At 37.7% G+C, this 14392-nt stretch overlaps 1 protein-coding gene across 1 annotated transcript in view; it reads left to right on the forward strand.

Annotated features, from left to right (window-relative positions):
• Positions 1-14392, forward strand: part of LOC124804672 (histone PARylation factor 1) — a 118508-nt gene that overhangs the window by 78114 nt on the left and 26002 nt on the right. Inside the window, exons 6-7 of the mRNA XM_047264914.1 lie at positions 8353-8591; positions 11526-11779. Coding sequence (XP_047120870.1) covers positions 8353-8591; positions 11526-11779 — 493 coding nt within the window. The remainder of the gene's footprint in view (positions 1-8352; positions 8592-11525; positions 11780-14392) is intronic.

Here is a 14392-nt window from a genome sequence, read left to right on the forward strand (position 1 = left end):
GGTTCAGTAAGTATAATTTGCTAACTGTGTTTTCTGTGTCTATTCTAATGACAATTACATCCATAGAAAAGAACCTAGAAAGTAACACAATGATTAAATACATTTATCATTACAATATTGCAATCAGAGATGATTATCTTAGTATTGAGCAATTAAAGAGCTCTTGGATCAGAGCCCACTTGTTGTAAGTCTTTTCTTTAAGGATACAGGGCACTTTTCCAGCTCAATATTATGTAAAGTGAACACCTATTTCTTTCAGACACTGTTTATAATGTATGTGTTTTACAGATTTTTTTTTGTTGATATCAGGTAATGCAGCACACTTTCTAAACAAATTAGCAGTATTTTGAATATTTTTGAACCTGTTTAGGACTATTAAAAAAAATTACAAAGACATTGATGCAATTTTTTTTTCCAAAATGTTCCCTCAAATTGAGGTACCATTTAATCCAATGTTATACATTTGAAGGAGACCAAATTTTTACCAGATACACATGACATGATGGCTGAGGGACTAGACCTATTTAATTCAACCTATTATGTATATTGCAAGGATAAAAAAATCACATCTTACATTTTAATTTTTATACTTTTTTTCCTAAAAATGTTATTTTTTTCTATAATGTAGTTGATTCTGCAATAAAGCGTAGGTCTACTACATAAGTATGGACTATTTGCGAGTTACAGAAAAAATTAGAGCAATGCTTTATAAACTTTAGGAAATATTTGTACCTGAATTCTGAAAAATACTTCTTGTGGGAAATTGTGAATGAAGATATGTTAAACTGTGCCTCAGAACATTCCTGAAGCATAGTCTTCATCCTGCAGCATTTCTTCATCTTCAAGCTTCCTCTTGGCATTCCTTTTAGCACTTCTTGCTTCTTTGGTAACTTGAAGAGTGAAGCTTTCAGCTTCATGCACCTGTTGTCTGTCACATGCAAGCAATAGATCTTCCATATTAGAGCCACATTTTGTGCCTAAATTTCTCAAGGCTTCCAACCTTCCTATCATTCCATAATTGAAACATATCACTGCATCTAGGACACCAACTTTTAATGTATTTAGTCCTACAAAAACATTCTTCGGTAATCTTTCCCATATGGAATGGTTGAAACTTTCACTTGTCTACTGAATGCCCCCATGGAGACATTTACTAGGCCGAACAGGGTCACTCATGTCTCTAAAAATTGGTTTTATTACATTCATAACAAGCTCAGGAAGAGAAAGCTTATACTGGTATATTTGACCATTTTCTTTTGCTTTTTGGTAACCACACCAAGAATCTTCTTTAGGGCAAAATCTGTGAACAGGGTGGTCATCTGTGGACAACTTAGGAAAGTAGGTGGCCCATACAGCTTTTCTCATTGCTGTAACGTCATTCAGAGGTGCAGTTCATCTAATGGACAGTCCATAATAACTCTGAAGGAGGTCTGTTTCAGTTTCTGTCAATCTGCTTCAGCCAGACAGAGGTTTTCCAACTGATAGCAACTTTCCTTTCATTTCTCTTTGTACCTTCCTCAATCTAGCTCCCATCCTCTTTTGCACATGTCAACAACACTCCAGTTTTGTTACCGAGGTATCACCATAAACAATGAACTCATTAATTTTATTGAAAGCTTTAGAGTCCCCATCGCCTAGGTACTTCGTATATCTAACGTTATAAATGTGCACTGACCTCTGAAATATTTTTAGAGCTCCATCACACTTCATACCTCCACTGATGTTCAATATGTCCGTCAGTGTTACCATGGTGGGTGCGGCAGTACTTAGATAAGCACTCAAAATCAACAACTTTTCCATTCTCCAGAGAAGTAGCACTTAAAACACCATTCAAGGAACGATGTCCTCGATGTTGCCATGTCCCATCAAGTGCAACAGCAACGCCCCTGGTTCCACTAATATATACAGTTTCTTCTACTGCAAGTTTCATAGATGCTTTAGACACAACCGTCAAGGCACCTAAAAGTATTTTTATGTGCTTGCTGAACCTACTGGGAGGAGGAGGAGGAGGAGGAGGAGGAGGAGGAGGAGGCGGAGGAGGAGGAGGAGGACAATCCATCAAACCACAAATTGTTTGAGCAGCCTTTTTTCCTTTTCCTGCTGCATGCATTGGATACACTAACTTCAAATTCACATCATATGAATTATGCACAACGTTTGAAGTCATTTTCGAAGTAGATTTATTGCAGGATCTACACAGAACAACCAATTTTGACGCTAAACCCTTCCTGCTACTTTGTTGTTCAGTTATTTCCAGACAGTCTACACAATCACATTGTTTATACTTTGCCTCTTCCTTTATCAAAGAAGATAAGATGTCCACATCATCAACAACAAATCCACTACAAACAGTGTCATTGTTAACACAAAAATTTGAATCACCAGGAGACGTGCCATGTGGGAGTATCTTTGCTGAAGAACTGATACATAGGTTACTTTCAAAAATGTGGCTTGCTTTGTTTGTGAACTGGTTACCAAGGAATTTCCTTTTATTGAATTTCTCGACGCATGGCATAGTTCATATTTATTGCACACTGAAGGATATGTACTTCCACAAATATATGTAGCACTTGGGCAACAAGCACTCAGTAACATGTGAACAGACTGCTTCAACGAGACAAAAGTAAAGATAATCACTTACAGACACTAGAAACCTGCACTTTTAGCAACATATACAATGTGTCATATGTATAATCGCTGGAAACAGAAAGTTCACAGTTCTTTTCGAAATAATACTGGTTTCTGTAACAGAAATAGAGGAGCCGTGGCGGCATACATGACTGTAACTTTAAAATTTGGTATATATAGGTTATTTTTCATTTGAAACCCTGTAATTTATATATCAATGTAATCAGGAAAGAGTATAGAATTTAATAAAGTCATAAAAAAATTTTCCACCATTTATAAGTACCCTGTATCCTTAATAGGTTGCCAAATGATACAAAGCAACTGCATGGAGATCTTTCTAAGTGTAAGTGAAAACTGTTACTAATCAAAAGATTTTACAGTATATGATAATTAGGCTCATTACACATGCCACGAAAGCTGTGTTGATAATAGCGAGTAAAGAACTGGAAATATTTATTTTAATAGTTGGGGTTGCAGATTGTCACAAATTATTAATTGGCATGAACAATTAATGATCATCATCAGCTCTATAAAGAAAGATAAAACATTAATAGGTTGAGTAGATAATCAGTAAATACGTATTATAAATTAACATCCCTTGCCTCAGTTACTGTGCACAAATTCAGACTAATCTTGGGAACTTCTGTAGTGATTTCAATACTGTTCTCACTAATTGGTAGACTGATTCACAAAGAAGGTTTGTGTGTAATTTGCTACTGATAAGTAATTGTGGACCAGTAATATTTGTATTGTTATCTTTTCTGAATTTAATTGACCTTTGGAATGACATCTCATGGAAATAAGCTAGTCAGCTACATAGAAGGCAGTATCTGGCAGAAAAAAAGCAGTAAAGTAAACATTTGCCACAACAACAGGGAGCAGCAAAGATTGACTTGAATCTATGTCAGGCTTGGTGATCTAGCAGTAATGCTTGGGCCTGGAAACTGGAAGGTCATGGAATCAATCCAGTTCGGGCTACGGATTTTTCTGTCTGCCTTTTAATCTAACATTCATATCTCAGTGAAATGGAGATTCACCAGAAATGACACACAGTTCAGGTTCCACATTAAACTTTAAGTCCCCTTGGGGACAGTTAAGTCACGGAAGTGGTGTCCAATTGAAAGACTTTCACAAGGCCATTAAGCCACATGAAATTATTATCACCAGAATCTATTTGTATCTTCTGTACATATTATAGTGACTGTGATGGTTGGCCCTATGGTGGGTTATGTGTGAGGTTCTTGGAAATCTGGGTGCTTGTGGCCCAGCATCCAGGCAGGGTAGCAGCAAGGTGGTGAGTAGATGCCTGATAGAATCCAACATGTCATCAGTGATACAGCATTGATAAACCACATATTTATCACTTTGTATTGCAATGGTCATGCTGATGCCCATAGAGGCCAATGCCACAGGACATAAAAACCGTATGCGCTGACAGAGAAGGCACTATGGTCAGCACACAGCTCAGTGGTTTTGCGCAGGTGGGGGAGCGATAATGCCAGAGGCAAGGTAGTCAGTGTCCCACTGCAACAGCTGTGATTCCTAAAGGTGACCAGGTAGCCCCAGATGTGGTGCGTGAGATCACAGTGTAGACGTAAGATAGTAGGAACTGCTCACCACAGCAATATCTTTCCAGAACAGAGGCAAGCAAGCAAAAATTTGCCTACGAGCAGTTGCATGGCCCTGTATGATAGCCAGAGACCTCCAGGGTTGAGGGCCAGCAACATCTGAAGCAGACCCTCAAGTGACCCAAAGGGTAGGTAGAGAGCACTAATTCCAGAACTTTGGACTTGGCATGTTTTGTTACAGCATTGTTTTTTATCACTTAAGCCACAAGAAGCCCGTGGCTCGTAAGTGAAGTAATCGGGCTGCTAGTGCTGCAATGTCTCTGCCTTCCTGCTGTGTCGTTGATATTTTATCATGTAAGCCACAATAAACCTGTGGCTCATGTGTGAAGTAATTGGGCTGCCAGTGCTGCAATGTCTCTGCCTTCCTGCTGTGTCATTGATATTTCCAATCCGGCTGCACCAAGCGACATAGTAACTGCCTGGCATTGCAGTGCAGTCCTTGTACCAACAGCAGTCCCCATTGCAATAACATTCGGTCAGCTGTGGTGAGATCTGCTAATGCAGCCCGTTGCATTAGCCATGGCATGTTTCTTAATTTTTACCCAGTTGTACCCAGTTAATTGTTTGCAAATCATTAATATTATAAATTAAAGTCCCCAGCCACATTTTTTCCATTTGTATGTGAAGGCTTATCTCTGGAACTACTTTAGGGAATTTAATACAGTTTTCACTAATAGATGACTGTTTCATGAGGAATATTTGTGTTTATAACCTATTACTGCTATGCCAGACAAGTCAGTATGAAGACTGTTTTGATGCAGCCCTCCATCTAGTCTGTCTTGTGAAAGAAGCTTCATCCTCTCTGCATAAATATAACAATCTGTGTCCATTTGGACCTGCTTGCTATATTCTATCTTTGATCTCCTTTTACAATCCATCTTTTCCTGTTATCACTTTGACAATTCCTTGATGCCCCAGAATGTGTCCATTCAGCCAGTCCCTTCTTTTAGTCAAGTTGTGCCACACATTTCTCTTTCTCCTAGTTTGATTCATAATCTCTGCATTTGTTACTAACCTTCCCATGTAATCTTCAACATTCTTCTATACTACCCTATTGCAAAAACTTTTATTTTCTTCTTCTCTGCATCGTGTATTGTCTATGTTTCACTCTATAGAAAGCTAAAATTCAAACAAATATCTCCGGAAAAGACTTCCTAACACTTATATTTATACTAGATTTAACAAATTCCTTTTTTTTTCAGATATTATTGTGTTATTGCCGGTGTGCATTTTGTATCTTCCCTATTTCAGTGATCAGCAGCTATTTTACTGGCCAAATAATAAAACTCATACACTACTTTGTGTCTCAGTTCCTAATCTAATTACCTCAGTGTTGGCTGATTTATTTCAACTTCTGTACATTGTATTACCCTTGTTTTGCTTTTATTGATGGTCATCGTATAATACCTTTCAAGACACTACCCATTTCATTTAATTGCTCTTCCAAGTCATAAGCTGTCTCTGATAAAATTACATTGTCATTGGCAATTCTCAAAGTTTTTATTTCTTCTCCATGAACTTTAATTCCCGTTGCAAATTTCTCCATGATTTCCTTCACAGCTATAAACACGAGGGATAAGTTACAACCCTGTCTCAATCCCATTCCAACTATGGCTTCCCTTTCATGTTCTTTGACTCTCGTAACTGCAGTCTGGTTTCTGTTCAGGTTTTAAATAACTTTATGGTCACTGTATTTTATCCTTGCTACCTATTTTGTAGTCTATTCCACATTGCCAAAACCTATCTCTAAATTTACAAACGCTGTAAACATAGGCTTGCTTTTCTTCCATCTGTCTTCTAAGTTGTAGGATCAGTGTTGCCTCACGTATTCCTACATTTCTTATCTGATTTTTCCTAAGGTCAGCCTCTACTGCTTTTTCCATTCTTCTGCAAATAATTTGTGTAAATATTTTGCAAACCGTGTCTTATTAATCTGATGGTTCAGTAATATTTACACCTGTCAGCACCTGCATTCCTTGGAATTTGAATTGTTATGTTCTTCTTAAAGTCTGAAAGTATTTTGCCTGCCTCATATATCTTGCTCTTGCACATCAGGCTGAATGATTTTGTCATGGCTGACTCACCCAAGGATCTCAATAATTCTGAGGTAATGAATCCAGGTGCATTATATCAGCATCAGCATTTTCTCAAATTATTCTTGCAGTATCTTACCTCCCTCCTCCTCCTCTTCTTCTTCTTCTCCTCCTCCTCCTCCTCCTCCTCCTCTTTCTGTAATATTGTGCTCAGGTTTGTTCCTTTATATAGACCCTCTATATATTCATTACAACCTGCAGCTTTCCCATCTTTGCTAAGTACTGATTTGCCATCTGAACTCTTGATATTTTTACAGTTGCTTCACTTTTCTCCAAAGAGCTCTTCAATTTTCCTGTAGGCAGCATCTATCTCTCTGCTAGTTATGCTTACTTCTACAGCCTTGCATTTGTCCTCTAGTGACTCCTGCTTAGCCATTTTGCACTTTTTGTCTGTCTAATTTTTTAGATATTTTTATTCTCTTTCACCTACTTAATTTACTGGATTTTTGTATTTTCTGTGTTGGTTGATTAAATTTAATGTATCCAAGAATTTCCACTAGGCCTTGTTGTTTTACCTATGTGATCTTCTGATGCCTTCTCTGTTTCGTCTCTGAAAGCTACCCATTCATTTTTTGTTGTATTCCTTTCTCCTGTTGCAATCCAACAATGCCTAATGCTCTCTGAAACTCTCAACAACCTGGGGTTTGTTAAATTTATCCAGTTTTCATATTTTATGGTCTGCCCCTGGAAATGTCTTAAAGTTTAAAACCTTGTTCCGAAAGCTCTGCCTTACCATTATGTAATCAATCTGAAATGAAATGTTTCACTGTTTTTGGCTCTTCCCCAAGTATACAGCCTTCGTTCATAATTCTTAAATCAAGTGTTAGCAATGATTAAATTATGCTCCATACAAAATTCTTGTTGGCAGCTTCCTCTTTCATTCCTTTCCCCCGGCTCATGTACTCCTACTGCTGGTCCTTTTCTAGCTTTTCCTGCTACCAAATTCCAGACACCTGACACAACTGAATTTTCATCTCCCTTTACTATCTGGATGATTTCCTTGATATCACGATACACTCTTTCTGTCCCTTCATCATCTGCAAAGCTAGATGGCATATAAACTTCTACTGTTGTGGTTGGTGTTCGCTTGGTATCTACCTAGGCTACAATAATGCATTCAGTATGCTATTCATAGCTGTCGCATTTGTGTTCTCTTATTCATTTTTAAGCCTACCCTTATTTGATTTTGTACTTATAGCCCTGTACTCACCTACCCAGAAGTCTTGTTATTCCTGCCACCACAGTTCACTGATTCCCACTATATATAACTTCGACCAGTCCATTTCCCTTTCTTCATTTTCTAACCTACCTACCTGAGTAAGTAATGTAACAATCCACTCTCTGACTGCAGAATACCAATCTTATTTTTCCTGATTATGACATTCTCCTGAGTATTCCCCACTATTGAAAAGAAAATTGCCCCTCTGGTCTCTGCACTGCTACCCCTCCATTTTGGCTGCATGTACAGTATGACTTTCTGTGTTGTTGAGGTACACGAGTCTCCGACTTGGCAAGATCCACACTTCGTGGGAGGTGCCGTCCTGTATGATGCTGAAATGTGGGTAATGAGAAACTAAGTTGGGAATAGGTGGAGACTTTTGATATGTGGACTTGGTGGAGGATGCAAGGAATAAGTTGGGTGAATAGTGTGAAACATGAGAAGGTCCTGAGAAGAGTGGGAGAGTAGAGACAATTCATGAGTGTAATAAAAAGAAGGAAAAGTAACTGGATAGAGCATATATTAAGAAAGGAAGAGCATATATTAAGAAAGGAGGAGTAAGGGAGTTATAAAAACAATCTTAGAAGCGTATGTTGAAGGGACGAGGAGGCAAGGGAGGAAGAGAATCAGATCCTCGATGATGTACTGCAAGATAGCATATACAGCACATTAATTATTACCACTGTTATTATTATTATTAAAACAATAGTTTGAGAAATTTAGTTTTTTAATATTTTTTTATTTTGTAACCTATTTCTGCATGCTTCATTCATTCTGTTCACAGCTCATATCTTGAGGAATACCGTTCTAAAGCAGATCCATTCCAAAAAATGAAAGTTTCTCGAATACAGAGTAGTCTGCAAGAATGGGCCACAAACCACAAGATCACTCTGGATCTCAACACACCACAAATGAAAGCTCGATCTAGGAAAACTGTCTGTAAGACATTTCATCAGGCAGGAATGGTTGTTCCTTATGACAAGAAGACTGAACTTGGTTACAGAAGCCTCATAGAGTCTGAAAGTAAGTGCAACTAAATGACAACATCTTAAGGTGTTGAAATTTCTGACGAAAAAGAAGGCAATCATATTTCTCTGTTAATATGCTTTGCAAGTGTTTAAAGAGGTTAAGGTCATTTGAGGATTGTAAGATCAGATTACAGAAGCTCAAAAGTGTTAGGTGCCTAGAAATCGTTGGTTTGCCCAAAACCTATAATGTTTCTTTCTATCACAGTTTGGTTTCACAGCTTTTGTGAGGAAGTTAAAGTAGTGGCAGTAATCATGCTTCCTAAAGATACCGAGCCATGACTCCTTGATCAAATCTTGAAATAAATAAAATCCAGTTGTAGACCAGTACATTATTGAAAGCAGAATAAATTAATTTCATCTTTTGTGTCATAATTGTTGGAACTGCATCTATTAAACATTTTTTAAGTGATTACATTTTTCAGGCTTTCATGTGCCTCAAACTGTTAACTAAAAGATGATATTTAGAGCTGTTAGACCACTGTATATGATTTTGGTGGCCCAACATTTTATTGGTGTTAATAGTTTTTTATTGTTTATTTGCTAAAGTTTGTATTGACCATCTCTTCAGAATTATATCACACATGCAATATATGGTTTCAGTCTTGTACTCATGTTTTTCATCCTTTATTATTTATTTGTCTGATTGTGAACACCAAGATGTTCTGAGTGAGCCTGGCTCTCATTTTCAAGGTATTGATTGTGAATGAGCATGGGCAGCCACGCTCCTCATTGGCAAAAAGTACAAATCCAGCATCCAGGAGAAGTGAGGTAGATGGTATACTAGTTGATCATAAGTAATAGTACTGTTGATTAAATGGTGAGCAGATATCTTGAAGGACAATTTCGTACCTCTGGAGTTCGAGGAAACTGGTTCTTGATGAGAAAATCCAGATGTCCTGTGTAATACAACAAACACGTAGGTCTATTGAATAACATTGTGGAGCACGCTCAGCAAATTCGTCTCGCAACTCCTTAACGTGACAGTTCTTCATGGATGCTGTGAGCCAGTTTGGTAGTATTCATCTTTTTATAGAAAGCTATAAAGTGGACATGCATGTTGGTAAATGGCCTGGATAGTGTCATGTGTTATTCTTTAATGTTGTATGTTTTGCCTGTGTTTTTCTATCATTTGGATTTTTGACACGTTGAGAGAAAAATACATAGAGTTTAGAACATAACATTTACAATATAAAATCTTATACACAAACATCTGCAGCATTTATGTAATCTATTGATTTTGGAATCACCAGCAGCAAGTCTTCTGGTCTGCCATTGTATGATCTTGTGGGGCATTATTTGATGATATGTCTGTCAATTCATGGTTCTTCACAGAAACAAAGTGAGTATGGTTTTTTATCCCATTTGTGTAAAAGGTATGTGTATTTGCCATGTTGGGTTCTAATTCTGTTTAGCACTGGCCATGTTTTGCATGGCAAGTCAAATCCCAGTGGTTTTTGGGTGATACATGGCATTGTATTATTTTATTGTCCAGTCCATTCTTGAGTTGATGGATTAGTTATGTTGAACTTATCTTCCACAGCGACCCTTGCTATTATTATTGGTGGTCATCTAGAGCAGAATCAGTTACAGTCTGCATCATTCACATCTTGACGAATCGGTAGATTTTTACTATCCATTATCTTTTTTTACTCTTTCATGAGAGCACTTATTTGTCGTAGTTGGGGGTGTGAAAGGTAGCTTAGTACTGGCTGCTATCCCATAGACATTGATTTAGTGATGTCAGCAATCATTCTCATGGTGTTATTTAGTTGGAAATCTATCTTTTGTGCATTTTGGCAGCTTAGCCAAACTGAGGCGTAATGTTCAATAGACGAGAAGGCAAGACCCAAGCAGAAGAATATAGGGTGGATACCGATGCTCCACACGTTGTACCACATAACTTTTGAATGATGATGAGTCTGATTTTCAATTTTTTTGCCCTTTTTGTTAGATGCCTTCTGATAGACAGCGTTCTATCAAGGATTCCCCTCAAGTACTTATATGTTTTATTGTGAGTAATTGTAATGTTTTCAAACTGTCTGTTGAGATTTTTTTCTTCACTTTTACTATTTAGGGGGAAGCAGAAAGCCTTCATTTTGGTGACATTTGGTTGGAGTCTCCATTTGTAATTCCCACTTCCTCCAGTTCCTCCATTTGGATCTCTTCTGACTGTTCAATTTAGGTACACCTTTTTGCAAGTATGCAGTCACTAGTGTCACCAAACTTTCATAATTTTGTTTTTGGCATGTCTGCAATGTGCAAGCTAAAGAAAAGTGAACTGAGAACTGATCCCTGTGAAAGAATGACTAGATTACATTTCAATGTACAGAGCAGTAATGTGTGCATGAGGTGTGCTTGCTTGTGTTAATGTGTGTGTGTTCATTTCTGAAGAAGGCTTCGGCCAAAAGCTCATTGTACCTCATACCAGTCACTAAGGAGGGATGAAATTGCCGTGATCCACCTTTGAATTGGTCATTATTCTTTTATTTACAGCTTTACACTTCACTAGGGTAAGATCCCAGTTTGTGGAGTTTATCCGGTAAATGTAACATTGAATGCCATTTTTTAACAAGAGGTTACTTGCAACGTTAAGAGTAGATCTGTGCTGAATTTTAACTATGACAACAAATGTAAAATTTTCTAAAATCTTGTGTGTGTGTGTGTGTGTGTGTGTGTGTGTGTGTGTGTGTGTGTAGGGAGGGGGGAGTCAGGCAGGAAAGGACAGGATTTTCGATTTTGAAGGTTGTTTCTTTCTACAAATTTTTTAAGTTTTATTAAAAACAGTTTAATATAGACAGTAAAGAACATTCAATGTGTGTCCTTTCTTTCTCTGCACAGTACAATAGTTACTTCCATTACTGGCCAGTAATTCAGTTTCATAATTTTTATTTACTAGTAAGTCTTACTTTTATCTTTCAATTCTGAAAAGGAACCTTGAAGAAGCTGTTGGAAAAGGTTGTAACAGCAACAACAGATGAGGAACGTGATGCACACCTTGGAAAATTACAAGAAATTATTACAGCAGCCAATATCGCCACTGATGAATGTGATTTTGGTACGGGACTGGAATTAGCAGTAGCACTGTTTTGTTTTGGTGGTGATGTCTTCCACAATACCATCAGGCAGTTAGCAGGAACAGCATATGGGCTACTGGGTCGAGAAGACTTTGCTACTATTCTTGAGGTAACTTGAGTTTTGTTCTTATGTTAGTAAACATTATTTTCTTCTAACAGATCACTTGTTCTTCTTTAAATGTGAGGTTATGACTCATTAGATGACTATAAGCAATTGATATAGGAAAGATTTCTCCGTGAACAAACTCAGCAAGTTCCTTAGGCCAACACTGTTATCACTTTGACTGTGTGTACTGCTAAAGCAGTCAAAGCAGGTTGTACCGTGAGTGTGATTGACTATTAAGGCAGTTGACCATTAAAGTGCCCATTGTGTGATGAAGTGCCAAGGAGGTTTTCAGACTTGGCTTATTTTTTCTTTAGCAGTAATGGAAAACAGTATTAACCTGATTATAAGACGAGGTTTTTCCCCAAATTAGTCATTCTAAAAATAAAGAGCTGTCTTATATTCACAGATTAAACAATAGCTGCAGGGTTGAGATTTTTCGTTATTTAATATAGCGTATAGGGGTCATCTTACATTTACAGGTGAAGCTTTGGCTATGAGGTCACATGCAGATTTATTTTGAAGAATTTGTGATAGCAGGGCTGGGTAGATGATTTAGACTTTCAAACAGGCTTAGGATTTCCTGATACGCTAAAGCACTCGTTACAGTATTGATGTTGCTTGAGCAATCATGACTTTCAACTCGTATGGTGCTAGTACAAAGGATACATAAGAAACTATGAACTAGCCCATCCAACGATCTATTGCTCTGCCTGAAATTTGACAATTTTGTGAAACACAGGAGGAAGTAGTGCTAAATTATATCAACTTACAGACTCTTGTGATATTTGAACAGGTTTACAATAAAAGTTCTCATATGTGTATGGATACTGTATACCAACATTAATCAACATTAATACTGCTTATTAAGTAAAGATAACACAAAGAACCACAAATGTTGTCTTTCAAAACCCATTGCTTGATTTTAAACCCAGATTATGAGACATTGTGCAGATATGTTAAATGATTTGGAAGTGAGAAATTTTCTCGCTGTTCACATATTAGAATACTAGGTAAAAATGTTACCAGCATTTAATAAGCTTTAGAAGATGGTAACTTTGAGATGAAACAAGAAGGAAATTTAATTCAGAATGAAATGTCTAAGAAACAAAATAAACCGACTAATTGTTGTTGCGAGAATAAATTACAGCAGCAAGACTCATTGTGAAGATAGTACGAACATACCTCACTATTTGATTGCAGAACAAATGAAAGATTGAGAACTGGACTGAATCGTGATTACGATCTTTCATTTATGTATTGTTGCAGTTGTTACATATGATTTGCATGCTGGAAGTTGTTTCTGTCTGATACACATTTGGTCAAGCACAACCCTATCTAAAGGTTTCATGGGGAACAGTGATACCAGCTTGGCTGAGAAGCAGGATGAGTACAGGGATGGGAGTAGTGAGCAGGCAGCAAAACTACATCATGTTGAAAACCATGGGTATGTGCACCAGATACTTCGGCTTTCTAGGTACGTGTACCACATTTAAGCTGCAATTTGCATGAATCCGTCTGTAGTGGACAAATGGACAAATGATAGTACAGGTGGAAATGTGAACCCAGGATGAGCACATCATTTTTCCTTATGAAATTACAAATTTATTTCAAAATATGTCAATAATCAGAATGATAATTAAAACCACAATCTTCTCTTGCACCTGTTGTACAATAATGAACTTCAAGTTTCTCTTACATAAGCAGACTTTAAGACAAGAGAAATATCAATTTAAACTACAAGCATCACATACACAAGCAAATTTAAAATGGAGAAACAATACTTGAAATAAATACTGTTTATGATAATCCTGCAGGGACCACTCTTAAAAACCAAGTGAGGTGGCGCAGTGGTTAGCACACTGGACTCACATTTGGGAGGATGACGGTTCAATCCCACGTCCGGCCATCCTCATCTAGGTTTTCCATGATTTCCCTAAATCGCTCCAGGCAAATGCCGGGATGGTTCCTTTGAAAGGGCATGGCTGACTTCCTTCCCCATGCTTCCCTAATCCGATGAGACCAATGACCTCACAGTTTGGTCTCTTCACCCAAACAACTCGAAACCACTCTTAAAACTCAGTAAACAACACATTAAAGTAATCCAAAATTTTAAATGGCTGTAAGGCCCTTAAATAAAATGCACACAAGTATAACAGTGGAATTAAGTAAAGGTTGTCCACTGCTCGTGGTCTTGCGGTAGCGTTCTCGCTTCCTGAGCACGGGGTCCCGGGTTCGATTCCCGACGGGGTTAGGAATTTTTCCTGCCTCGAGATGACTGGGTGTTGTTGTGTCGTCTACATCATCATCATCATTCATTCCCATTACGGTCGGAGGAAGGCAATGGCAAACCACCTCCACTAGGACCTTGCCTAGTAAAGCGGTGCGGGTCTTCCGCATCGTTCCCCTACGCTCTGTAAAGAAGCATGGGACTTCATTTCCATTTCCATTTTCCTAATTAAATTTCATGACAACCAAGAACAAGAAAGAGGGCAAATTTACAACTTTGTGTCTGGTAATCTATCAACAAGTTATGAGAAGTGTGCAAGCAAGTCATTCCAAGCTGACCATCAAGAGCAGTGAATTACAGATGGAATTTAAACATTCAAAAATTTACAT

Source organism: Schistocerca piceifrons, chromosome 7 (assembly GCF_021461385.2).
Source record: "Schistocerca piceifrons isolate TAMUIC-IGC-003096 chromosome 7, iqSchPice1.1, whole genome shotgun sequence".
Lineage (NCBI taxonomy): Eukaryota > Metazoa > Arthropoda > Insecta > Orthoptera > Acrididae > Schistocerca > Schistocerca piceifrons.